Source organism: Mytilus californianus, unplaced genomic scaffold, assembly GCF_021869535.1.
Source record: "Mytilus californianus isolate M0D057914Y unplaced genomic scaffold, xbMytCali1.0.p SCAF_14, whole genome shotgun sequence".
Classification (NCBI taxonomy): Eukaryota; Metazoa; Mollusca; class Bivalvia; order Mytilida; family Mytilidae; genus Mytilus; species Mytilus californianus.
The window spans coordinates 17,033,900-17,047,914 of NW_026262626.1; the positions used below are offsets into that span (position 1 = coordinate 17,033,900).

The 14,015-nt window shown below is 32.6% G+C and overlaps 1 protein-coding gene across 1 annotated transcript; it reads left to right on the top strand.

Moving 5' to 3' along the window:
- The first annotated feature begins 21 nt into the window (after positions 1–21).
- On the top strand, positions 22–13,749 carry LOC127724300 (EEF1A lysine methyltransferase 1-like). The gene is made up of 5 exons (XM_052231231.1): positions 22–138; positions 9,856–10,002; positions 11,681–11,763; positions 12,264–12,541; positions 13,602–13,749. Exons 2-5 carry the CDS (start codon positions 9,862–9,864, stop codon positions 13,736–13,738), a joined length of 639 nt encoding a protein of 212 aa, XP_052087191.1. The 5' UTR covers positions 22–138; positions 9,856–9,861; the 3' UTR covers positions 13,739–13,749.
- Positions 13,750–14,015: the final 266 nt, after the last annotated feature.

Consider the following 14,015-nt stretch of genomic DNA (forward strand, 5'->3'; position numbering starts at 1 on the left):
TTTCCAAAAGGTGATAAACTCCGAGATAACCGAAGGTTTAGTTTGGCGAAGTTTTTGGACCCACGTTCTTTTTCAGAATACAGAATTCTTTTTGGACAAGTCACGAAGTGCAAGCGTCAACAGCCGCAACTCGAAAAAGTAAATAACACATTTATCAATTTGTACTTTAAATTTTAACCCAAAGATATCAATTGATTGCACTTTTTGATTGAAATGGTAGAATTTAAGAAAAAGGGGGAGACTTGTCCAATTTATATAAAGCTAGTCCAGATAAATGACGTCTTCTAGAGCTTCAGAGTTTTTTGGGAGATTATATCCACGATTTCCCTTCTTGTAATTGATTTTATATGTAGTTGCCAACTACAGTTGCTTGTGAGTTGTTATCTCGCTTTGCTCTTTTAACTCATGATTGTTTAATTACATGCATACAGATAAAAACTGCATCATATAAACTTAACGTAGCAAATCACAAAGTGTACGTTAATTTTTTTTAGCTTATAGTGAACACAAAACAGAGCTGATGGCTTTATCTTTATCAGTCAGGGGTGCTACTTAAACAAGTGATTTCATCATCACTTATTTCTGCATATACATAGTTGTTTTTTCAATGGAATTGTTGTCTTTTTACCAATAAAAAAATCAAGCTTGTGGGAAAAATATCAAGAAAATGTTATAAACACTTATTAAAGTGATTACATTTTAACTTCTAAAATTACTTGTTTCAGTGATTTTAAAAAGTCTGTGTGAAAATTTTTAATATTTCACAGCCAAAATCACTCGAGGGAGTGATTCTGAAATCACTTGTTTAAGTAGTACCCCTGACTGTTTATTGCATATATATGTAAGACTCAGATCAATGTCTGGTCTCTAATAGACGTGTGTTCCTCAAATCGACGTCAGATGTCTAAATCTGACGTCATATTAAAATAAGATTCCAAATCGACAGCCAATTTTATGCCTCTATAACAGGGCTCATGCTACCAGGCGACTAGGGCGAAGAAGTCGCCTTACCGTCCATCACTTCGCTTTGCCTGACCCCCAAAAGCGAAAACAAGTCGCCCTGTTGTTTACGATACTCGCTTTCAGTCGCTTTCGTCATCGGCAATATTCAATTTTTACCAAGTCGACGAAACAGCAATTTTCATTTAAAAGTAAAATAATTCCAGGCATAACCGATTTATTTTCTTCAAAAAAGAGGTTAAAGCAGTGATTTTTAAGCTGGTGGCCATGGCATGTTATTTCATAAAAACAATTTGTTATCACTTCCGGTACTTGTTACACGAGAACGTACATCAAATCATTCTAACTTTCGGCAAAATAAGTTATTACTTCATTAGAACTTGATGAAATTTGCCTGAAGTAAACTTGTTATCCATGTATTGCATTAAAAACGTCATATTCCTTTCCAAATAGCGTGTCAAACATCGTTTATTTTTGTAAATTTTTCTTCGTCCGACATTTAAATTATTGGGCATATCATTGTACAACTACGGATCGGAGTCAGGATTTCATCAGAAACGGACCCTCTATGACCGAAATCCAGATTCTTGCGATAATGACTATGGACGCCTGAATGGGGACTGCTGACAGACAAAAATTGATCCCAAAAGGAAAAATTACGCATTCCACAAGCATTAACATACTTTTGGTTAGATCTTCTTGATTAATGTATATATTTCCATGTATATGCATTGTTTCAATTTATAAGTTAAAGTTGCACAACTCTGGGACTATTACACTAATAAAATCATATTATGTCCAAGCTTAACTGTTAAATTTATATATCTTTTTAATGAGAAATAATTAATTTCATGAACATGATAACAGAGTAGTTTTTTTTAATTGAATTTTAATTTTTTTTATTGCCAGATATTTAATTGTTTTTTATGACAAGAGAACTCATTTGATTGTGCAACTAGATATGATAAAATTAAACAACTTTAAATTTGAACAATGACTTTAATCATGTTATTTGTATAACCAGGTACAAATTGAACAATATAAAAAAGATAAGATACATATGGCCCTTAATGTATTATAGTAAAATTCAAACATTGTAGCCCCGCTTTCTCTTCTCTTTCAAATCTCACCACTTCTCCCTCTCAATTTCAAAAAGAGAAGTCACTTCTCCCTATGATTCTGAAGTAGTGTGAGCCCTGCCCTCTGATCAATGTCTTTTTTGTTGTTTTCAAATCTACGTCCAATTTTTGTCATTTCTAATCAGGGTCCGTTTTATGGACTTGCCGCAATGACGTTATTACTTTATCAAATCGACGCCGTTGATGGCTTCAACAATGGAACAAGACACCTACATTATGAAGGATATGTTTTGGAGAGAAAAAGGAAAAAAAATATTAAGTAAAGATCAAAAGGCCGAGACAATTTTGGCCAACATGTCGTATTATATTGAATATCCAAAGCAAAGGAACAAAACTGCAAATGAGGACCTAAAAATGTTATAACAGAATTCAAACTTGGATTGTCCGAGAGAGTTGTGAAGACTGTTCTAATTCAATATTTTTACGACCAAGATACAAATTCAATGTTTAGAAAATCTGTTGATTTAAATGTTCACCAAAGGAGATGCGTAAGTAAAATTGAGTTAGTGGATAAGATAAAAGAAAACCACAAGAAAGACCACAGAAAAGCTGATACAATCTACGAAGCGCTTAGGACCACAGTGTTCCTGTTTTAAGAGAAACAGTCAAAACAAAGTCATTACGATTCGTAATGTATACAAACAATAAGTTTCTTAAAACAGCTTCACATAATGACAAAACGATACAGATGATATAAATAGAGATCAATCTAATAACAATAATTGTGCGTCAGATAGAAATCAACCTTAAGCAAATGAATATCAATACATCTGTTACTTATTTCGGATTTAAAAAATCTCTATGGAAAGTCTGTAAACGGATTTGCTCCACCAACGATACTGTAAAAAGGCGACTACAAGAACTTCGCGGTCACCTAAAAAATCTGGGCTACAAAAGAAAAGACATTGATAAAGGTTTCTCTTGAGCTAACAACATCAGCCGAGATGAACTTTTACAATATAAAGACAAAAAGGTCAACAAGAGAGTGCCGTTTGTGCTGACTTACCATCCCAAATTTGACAAGTTATCACACCTAATCCGCGAAAATTGGAAAGAAATCGAAAAACATCCTAAAGTATCCAAAAGCTTCCTGAGCCACGTGCACCTGTACTGGCTTTCTGTAGGCCCCAAGGCTTACAGACTTGCTGGTGAGAGCTGATTTATCCTCTAAAACAGGCTCTTCGTCTGTGGGCTCTTGCAAGGGATGCGGAAACAAACGATGTCTGACTTGCAAACAAATACTGAATACCCAGACTTATAACAGTCACTCCACTGGTATGGAATACACCATATTTTGCAATGTTAATTGCAAGACTACAAATGCTGTGTATCTTCTGCAGTGTAAATGTGGTAAACAGTATGTTGGCAGGTCAGAACTGCCATTTCACAAACAAATGAACGGCCTTCATAGTGACTATGAATGCAAGCCAGACCTTCCTCTCAGTCGACATTTGAGATCCCCTGGCCACACTTTTAGGCAGATCTCAATCGACTGACCATTACAATCATAGACCACAACACTGCTTGGTCTAGGGAGGATAGACTCACTCGGGAAAGATTTTGGATAAGAAAATTAAAAACTGTGGCTCCAAATGGGATAAATGAAAGGTGTAGGTCTAATTCGCGTAGTGCTTTTCATTTGGGTTATATTACATATTACTACACAGTCTCTGTTGCTATTCCTTTACCTTTGTCAACTCTAAAATTCTTGTATAATACCAGTTTAAATTGCAGGGTCCTATTCATTTGGGATGTACAAGTACGCAGTCACGTTCAATTACCCCGGTACTCAACTTTTGTCAAAATTTATTATTATCTTTTTTAAATCATTATCAAACTGCTATTTATTTGGGATGTTTAAATAAGCAGCCTTTGTTGTAATTACTTTACCATTGTCAAATTTGAAATATTATACCAGCTTAGATCGGTCAGTGCTGTTCATTGGGAATGTATTTCCACGCAGTCGTTGTTGTAACATCTTAACTGTCATCACCTTTGAAATTTTAGAATTGTATCAGTTCATATCCCACATTACTATTTTATTTGAAGCATATCTATGCAGTCTCTGTTGTGAATAGCTATATAACCTATGTCATTTTACAAGCGTTTTTGTGTTCGGTTTTAATTGTTTTAATTGTATAAATTTCAAGATTGTTATAGTTAAATCAGAATAGATTGATATGATTCATTTTACATCATAATCATACTGATGAAGGATATCTGTTATCCGAAATATTTATAGATAATTACATTTAATGTTTTCATTTTTATACGACCGCAAAAAAATTTTGTGGTCGTATATTGGTATGACGTTGGCGTCGTCGTCGTCATCGTCGTCCGGCGTCGTCGTCGTCGTCCGAAGACACATTGGTTTTCGCACTCTAACTTTCATGACTTTAGTTTAAGTGAATGGATCTTTTTGAAATTTGACCATAAGGTTAAATACCACAAAAGGAAGGTTGGGATTGATTTTGGGGGTTATGGTACCAACAGTTAAGGAATTAGGGGCCAAAAAGGGGCCAAAAATAAGCATTTTCTAGTTTCCAGACAATAACTGTGGAACAGTGTATGGATCTCTCTGAAATTATACTACAAGTTTCAATACCACAAAGGGATGGTTAGGATTTGCTTTGGGGGGTTATGGCTCAAACCGTTTAGGAATTAGGGGCAAAAAAGGGGGAAAAACAAGGTTGTCCTGGTTAATGGACAAATACTTTAGTACAAAACATAATTTAAAGCAGTGTAAGGGAGATAAATCAAATACATCATTGAAATTATCTCCCTTACACTGCTTTTGAATTATGTATAAAGTAATGGTTAATGAACAATAAAGATAATTTAAAACAGTGTAAGGGAGGTAATCCAAATACAACGTTTTGGTTACTTCCCTTACACTGCTTTTAAATTATGTTTAAAGAAATGCATATTTATAAAGGAAGACCAGTAAAAATATCTGCAAGTATTGCATCTTTTTTTTTTACAAAAAAATCCATATGAAAGATTTGACACTATATTTTTAATTCTATTATAAAATAGATTAAGTTAGCACTATGGTAAATTTAAATGGGTAATTATGGTTGCCAACTCCATTGGAAATTTGAATTGAGATTATGACCATATCTTCAGGGAAAGAATTTTTTGGGGGAAAAAAGGGGGGGGGGGATAAAAAGAAATTGTGGGGGGTCATTTTTTTCTCATTTCAGATTTCAGAAATTAAAAAGAATTATTCTTCAAATATTATTTTTTTTTCAAATTTCAAATATTGAAAAATTTCAAGAAGTAATCTTTAATTGCACAGTATGGCCCATTAGATTTGTAAAATCTTTGATCACATTTATTTATTTGTTATGACGAATCTAACAGTGTATTTAGATTTTTAATTTTGGGTCCAGTTTTCAAATTGGTCTACATTAAGGTCCAAAGGGTCCAAAATTAAACTTTGTTTGATTTTAGCAAAAATTGAATATATGTGGTTCTTTGATATGCTGAATCTATACATGTAGTTAGATTTTTGATTTTTGGCCCAGTTTTCAAGTTGGCCCAAATTGGGGTCCAAAATTAAACTTTGTTTGATTTCAACAAAAATTGAATATATGGGGTTCTTTGATATGCTGAATCTAACCATGTATTTAGATTTTTTATTTGTGGACCCCGTTATCAAATTGGTTCATATTGAGGTCAAAAGGGTCCAAAATTAAACTTTGTTTGATTTCATCTAAAATTGAATTATTGGGGTTCTTTGATATTCCAAATCTAACTGTGTATTTAGATTTTTAATTTTGGGTCCCGTTTTTTAAATTGGTCTTCATTGAGGTCCAAAGGGTCCAAAATTAAACTTAGTTTGATTTTAACAAAAATTGAATTCTTGGGGTTCTTTGATATGCTGAATCTAAACATGTGTTTAGATTTTTGATTATGGGCCCAGTTTTCAATTTGGTCCAAGTTGGGGTCCAAAATTAAACTTTTTTTGATTTCAACAAAAATTGAATATATGGGATTCTTTGATATGCTGAATCTAACCATGAATTAAGATTTTTTATTTGTGGGCCCCACTATCAAATTTGTTCATATTGAGGTCAAAAGGGTCCAAAATTAAACTTTGTTTGATTTCATCAAAAATTGAATTATTGGTGTTCTTTGATATTCCAAATCTAACCGTGTATTTAGATTTTTAATTTTAAGTCCCGTTTTTTAAATTGGTCTACATTAAGGTCCAAAGGGTCCAAAATTAAACTTAGTTTGATTTTAGCAAAAATTGAATTCTTGGGGTTCTTTGATATGCTGAATCTAAACATGTGTTTAGATTTTTGATTATGGGCCCAGTTTTCAAGTTTGTCCAAGTTGGGGTCCAAAATTAAACTTTGTTTGATTTCAACAAAAATTGAAAATGTGGGGTTCTTTGATATGCTGAATCTAACCATGTATTTTGATTTTGGACATTGGACCATAATAGGTAAATTAAAAAAATTCAAGTTCTTAGACCACATTCTTTCTGTGTCAGAAACCTATGCTGTGTCAAATATTTAATAACAATCCAAATTCAGAGCTGTATCAAGCTTGAATGTTGTGTCCATACTTGCCCCAACTGTTCAGGGTTCGACCTCTGCGGTCGTATCAAGCTGCGCCCCAGCGAAGCATTTTATTTAATATTGGTGTTGTTTTGTACACTTTTTAGGTGTTTATATAATTTATTTATTGTGTACATGTATCGTTACTTGTAACGATCCAGCGCCCTCGTAAGAAAGATCGTTGACTAATATCTACCGGTAGACGTCTCATATATATATATATTTGCAATCGCCATGGCAGTCAGCAGGGTTTAAGAACATCTGTGTTCGAGCTGATAGTCAAATGCGTTTTGTTAAAATATACTTTTTCACTTTTTTGGTCCTATGGAAAATGTTGTTTGTGCTGTATTTAGACCCCTCTACCAAGAAATTTGTTTTGCATGCACATGTATAAAAATGAAATTGTACCACAAGGTTCCGTACCTCAAAAGGGAGGTTGGAATTGATTTTGGGGGTTATGGCCCAAACAGTTTAAGAATTAGGGAACAAAAAACAAGGATTTTCTGGTTTCCAAACAATGACTTGAGTACAAATCTATGGATCTTTATGAAATTGTACCACAAGGTTGAATACCCAAAAAGGTAGGTTGGGATTTAATTTGGTGTTATGGCCATAACAGTTTAGGAACAGTCTGCACCAAAATCTTTTCCAACTTAACTAGTCCAAAGACCAATATTCCCACAATTTTTTTATGTGTTGAAACAAACATTTGCAAATACTTACTAGTCTGAATAAAATTTTACTAGTCTTGGGCTTCGGACTAGTGGCTAACGGTGCAGACTGAATTAAGGACCAAAAACAATATTGTTTTAATACTTTGTACAAATTACTTATTTCTTGACCAATTTCAATGGGGTTTAATTCAAAGTCTTGAATTTTTGGGGTTCTTTAATTTACTGAATCTAACCGTGTGTTTAGATTTTGGGCCCTGTTTTTAAATAGGTCCATATTGAGGTCCAAAGGGTTCAAAATAAACTTTGTATGATTTCAATAAAAATTGAATTATTGATGTTCTTTGATATGCTGAATCTAAACTTGTATTTAGTTGTTTGTCTCACCTTGACGAAGTCAAAAAGCGAGACATAGGTATGCTGTTTCCAGCGTCGGCGTCGGCGGCGGCGTCAACAATGTATTAGTTTGTGATTAGGTCTAGTTCATGGTGAACCACTAGTGGTAGGTCAATGATATTTGGTATGCAGTTGTATTAGCATTGGCACATCTCATTACCATGGAAATTGATAATTTGGCCCCGCCCCCTCAGTCAAGGTCTATTGACTTTGAAACTTTTCATAGTTTACATGTATTAGTTTATGATTAGGTCAATTTATGGGGAACCACTAGTGGTAGGTCAATGATATTTGGTATGCAGTTGTATAAGCATTGGCATATCTCATTTCCATGGAGATTATTTGGCTCCGCCCCCTTAGTCATGGTCTATAGACTTTGAAAATTTTGCTAAGTTAACATGTATTAGTTTGTGATTAGGTCAGTTCAAGGGGAACCATTAGTGGTAGGTCAATGTTAATAGGTGCTCAGTTGTATAAGCATTAGCACATCTCATTTCCATGGAGAATATTTGGCCCCACCCACTCAGTCATGGTCTATTTACTTTGAAACTTTTGCTTAGTTTGCTCATGTTATATATACTTGTATTAGTTTGTGATTAGATCAGTTTAAGATGAACTGCTAATGTTAAGTCAATGATATTTGGTATGCAAATTTATTGGCATTTGCAAGAATCGTTTCCATGGAGATTATATAGCCCCACCCCTGATCATGGTTCATTTACTTTGAAACTTTTACATAGTTTACAAGTTAATGTTTGTGTTTAGGTTTGTTTAAAGGGAACGACTTATAATAAGTCAATGGTATTTGGTATGCAGTTGTATTAGCATTGGCACATCTCATTTCCATGGAGATTGTTTAGCCATGTTCCTTCAGTCATGGTTCATTGACTTTGAATATTTGCATAACTTACATGTTAAAGTATTGCTATTTTAATTTCAACATTTGCATTATCAATCGATTCTTTGCTATGCTGAAATTATCTAACCATGTATTTAGATTTTGGATTTTAAGAGTCCCTTTTTTAATTTGGTGCACATTTAGGTCCAAAGGGTCCAAAATTAAACTTTGAAAGGATTTTGGCCCCATAATCAATTTCGTTAACATTGAAGTCCAAAGGGTCCAAAATTACACTTTTTGTTTGATTTCATCAAAAATTGAATTCTTGGGGTTCTTTCATATGCTGAATCTAACAATGTATTTTATAAGATTTTGGATATTGGACAATAATTGGTAAATGTCTAATTTCAAATTGTTAAGTTCTCAGACCACATTCATTCTGTGTCACAAACGTATGCTGTGTCAAATATTTAATCACAATCCAAATTCAGAGTTGTATCAAGCTTGTTGTGTCCATACTTGCCCCAACTGTTCAGGGTTGGACTTCTGCAGTAGTATCAAGCTGTGCCCTGCAGAGCATTTTATTATGTTATGACATCAGTGTTCAACTTTTTGCTTTAAAACATGTGAAAACTTTGAAAATTGAGGGCATAGGAAACAGTTACAAGGATGGATAATAATGCATCCACATTTAACGTTTTGTTTTCGCAGATATTGCTAGTAATAAGCTTTCAAAATCACCAACATCATCATCAAATCGGTTACATGAATTTGAATATATTTACAAAGGAAAAACAGACATGTTGTTAATTTAAGCAAACAAAGACCTTAACTTTTTTATCATCAATAATTCTTATATGACAGTAATTTGTATATAGGATTTGATGTATGGCAGGAATAGCTGAACAAGAATTTCAAGGCAAATTCATCGAGAGATCTTCCGTATCATATACTCTTAACATGTAAAAAATATTTGTAAATTGTCACCAAAAGCAGAAAGTTCTGATTTCATGAAACTGATTGATTTTTACAGAAATCAGACTTTGTAATTTAATTTTATTTTTTAACCAGATTTTCGAAGGAAAAATCAGTTATTTATTTGGGGATGTACGGCGGGGGCGGCTGCCGTTCAATAACATGAAAACGCTATGACTAAATTTGTTCAAATTTAGATATGTTGTTTTTTATATATACAATTATGATCCCAAGTTGAATATGCAATGTACTTTAAAGCAGTGTGTAGTCTGAAAACTGAGGACATTAATCCCATTGTATAATTTCAGTTCATCATGGATGATGATGCTCCCCAGTTATCTGCCCATACATTAGCAGCTTTACAAGAGTTTTATACAGAACAGAACAAACAAGAACAAACTTTGATTGAAGCTCAACAAGGAAATTTAAAGGAGCTAGAAATATCAGAAGATTGGGTATGATTTTACACTGACAAATGGTTTCATTAGTATTATTGCCACAAACTTACATTGTCATTATGGGCAATTATCTAATTATGTGCAATTAATTTCAGGTTGGCAGGAAACTTGGTATGACCTTTTGGATTTCAATGAACGTAATCTATGTATTACTGGTAAATTAGGGATTTCGTTACCACAAATTACTTAAAACCTTTACTAAATTCTTCCATAGATACAAAGATTTGGTTTTGAAGTTTGAAGTACCCGTAGAAAACTTATTTCAAATGGGATAGCACATACTAATTTTTACGGAGATGTTGTTTACCTAGCCCAGAAATTTAGATACAATCTGGGTTAACATGGTTAACTAATCGATCATTTCAATAAACTTATTCTAAATGATTATCAATTCAACATTTTTATTAGATCTTTGAATATTGTTTTTATTAGCTTACCTGGCCAAAAGGGCCAAGTGAGCTTTTCTCATCACTTGGCGTCCGTCGTCCGTTAACTTTTACAAAAATCTTCTCCTCTGAAACTACTTGGCCAAATTTAATTAAACTTGGCCACAATCATCATTGGGGTATCTAGTTTAAAAAATATGTCCAGTGACCCGGCCAACCAACCAAGATGGCCGCCATGGCTAAAAACAGAACATAGGGGTAAAATGTAGATTTTGGCTTATATCTCTGAAACCAAAGCATTTAGAGCAAATCTGACATGGGTAAAATTGTTTATCAGGTCAAGATCTATCTGCCCTGAAATTTTCAGATGAATCGGACAACTCATTGTTGGGTTGCTGCCCCTGAATTGGTAATTTTAAGGAAATTTTGCCGTTTTTGGTTATTATCTTGAATACTGTTATAGATAGAGATAAACTGTAAACAGCAATAATGTACAGCAAAGTAAGATCTACAAATAAGTCAAACATGACCAAAATTGTCAATTGACCCCCTTAAGAAGTTATTGCCCTTTATAGTCAATTTTTTACAATTTTCATAAATTTTGTAAATTTTTGTAAATTTTTACAAAATATTTTCCACTGTAACTACTGGGCCAAGTTCATTATAGATAGAGATAATTGTAAGCAGCAAGAATGTTCAGTAAAGTAAGATCTACAAACACATCACCATCACCAAAACACAATTTTGTCATGAATCCATCTGTGTCCTTTGTTTAATATGCACGTAGACCAAGGGGTATTAATATTGATTGATAATGTTGATACCTGTAATTTGGCATTCCACATGGTCAAGGTAGATGTTTGATGTGTACTGATGGATATTTAGTCTGAGATACATTATTTTTATACATCCGTTTACGGGACGTATTATGGTATACTGTTGTCCGTCGTCCGTCTGTCCGTCCATTCGTCTGATATGAAGTATTTCATCCGTTTCTCTTGTCAGTATGATTTTTAGGCTTTTAATTGGTATTATATTAATTAATATAAAAATAAGGAGATGAGGTTAATTGCCAATGAGACAACTATCCGACAAAGTTCAAATGAAGTAGATGTAAGCAATTATAGGCAATTGTACGACCTTCAACAATGAGAAAAACCCATACCGTATAGTCGGCTATAAAAGGACCTGACATAAAAAAAAATATGAAACAATTCAATTGAGAAAACTAACAGCCAAATTTATTACAAAATTTATAACAAAACATAAAAGTATGTTTATATTTTCAGCAATTGAGTCAGTTCTGGTATAATGAGACCACAGCAACAAGATTGGCAGAGGAAGCATTAAGAGCTGTAGGAGAACAAGGGAGGTAAGACAGATTTACATTTTGTGGATTTTGTATAACTGATTTTCCAGCTGTAGTATGAGAGAATGTATAAGATAAGAAATAATGTTTAAAGTTTAAATTAAATTCAAAATCTAATGGAAAATGTGTGACAGAGACATAAAAACTTTCAGTTGTAATTTGAGAGTGTGTAGAAGAAACAAAATAATGTAATAAATTTAGAAAAGCTATTTTTGTTCCATTCAGGTAACAAACTCAACCAGTTCATAATGAGTCCAGATAAAATATATTGATCCATACCAAATTCAATGTAAAATTTTGAGTGAAAACTGTTTTAGATATATTATTCTGAAATAAAAAATAGTTTGAGATATATATTTATTTAGTTATTTTTTGGATCTCCTCACTACCTTATGCCCATGACATAATTGAAGCATGTTTAAAGTATTAATCAGTGGCTATGCCCTGATTCCTTGCTAGTGTCATTTAGAAAATTATTATAAAATAAAAATTTTGTATTTCAGTATAGCTTGCCTAAGTTCTCCAACAGCATACAAGAAATTAAGAGAAATAAAACCAGACTCTGTTTCATTGAAATGTTTAGAATATGACACAAGGTTTCAGGTGTATGGAGATGACTTTCTATTGTATGATTACAAAGAACCACTTAAATTCCCTAAAAACTGGAAGAACTGGTTTGATCTGGTCATTGCTGATCCACCATTTTTGTCAGAGGAATGCCTGTGTAAAACGGCAGTTTCTATTAAATATTTAGCCAAAGATAAAATTATTTTATGTACAGGTATTTATACTTTCTGCACTAACAATTTTTACTTTATTCAAGCAAACTTTAAATAGATATCTAATATATATATTAAACAGATGCAGTTTATAAAATGAGGTACAAATACTACCCATAAGCATGCTGTAGAAGATACTTGTATAATTTAGAAGTATTACGGCTGTGGAAAGATATAGTTTCATTGGTTAATGGTCTGCAAGAAATAATTGATGTAAAAGTGATTGCAGTTAATGTTATGAAATTTTTTTTTATTATTTCTGATTAGACTTCAGAAGTAAAGGAAAAAACAGATAAACGATACAAAATCTACTGTTATCTAAATCAGGATGACAGTAAAAAATGACAGTACACAAACAAATCAAAAGCAATAGACTATGTTTTAAATGACATGATTTTAGTTTGAGTTATTTCCCTTGGCTGCCGTTTTAGAGGGATAAATGGTTGATATTCTTATTTGACTTACCAAATTGATACACACAAGCCCTACTAGATTGTAGTGATGATTTATTCAAGGCTTAAAGAAATAATAATTATTAAAAAAAAAACTTTGTCTAAAATGTAGCGGTTGGTACCATACATTGTTTAGCTTGATTTTAAAATTATCATTTTGAAACTAAAATGCTTGACTGGAACTGAGGAACATGAAAGCTGTTTTACCTCTGAGCAATATTAACTTTAACATTTATCAAATAATCAAATATTCAAACAGCTCTAGAAAAAAATAATCTCAGATTGTGCAGGGCAGTTGCAAGATTATTATTAAACATGTGCATGTTTTTGGTTATAACTTTGAATAAATGACTTATGGAACCAGCTATTGGGACTTACTGGTCATCAATTTTATATTTTGTTGTAATTGATAGAATTTTATGTACAATATATACCAGTACCTTGTAAAAAAGCAAGAACTTTATTTACCTGTTAATCTACCTTTTTATAATTTTTTGTTTGAAACAATGGAAAGAGTGAAATATTTGGATTCTGCTGTTTACAAAGAACAAATTATCACTAAAAAGCTACTTTTGTTTTTAATAACTTATTTACCATCTCTATTTTTCAGGTGCTGTTATGACAGATTTAGCAGATAAACTCCTACGTCTCAAACCATGTGTTTTCCAACCACGACATACAAACAATTTACAGAATGAGTTTAGATGTTATACAAACTATGACAGTCAGCTCTTTAATAAAAGTTGATATTAAATTTATTATTAATGCATATTATCGTAATTTTCAGTGGATAAGACGATTTTTTTTCAGAAAATTCTGGGCCTCATCTTATGCGTCAGATCGACCTATCTAAGTTAAGAAAAAATCAGCAATATTTTCAATGATCAAGTATATCTGATGTAAACTTCAAAACATGTTTGATACTTTTATTGCATATATGATAACATATGCATTAAAAAAAACGATAAAATACATTTATTTCTGAGCTTATACTTCTAATACTTACAGTAGATTTATTTTTCGA

Coding starts and splice junctions, on each gene's coding strand:
- LOC127724300 (XM_052231231.1), top strand. CDS start 9,862: ATGGATGATGATGCTCCCCAGTTATCTGCCCATACATTAGCAGCTTTA. Junction 10,003..11,680: donor TAGAAATATCAGAAGATTGG/GTATGATTTTAC, acceptor TTATATTTTCAG/CAATTGAGTCAGTTCTGGTA. Junction 11,764..12,263: donor GCTGTAGGAGAACAAGGGAG/GTAAGACAGATT, acceptor TTTGTATTTCAG/TATAGCTTGCCTAAGTTCTC.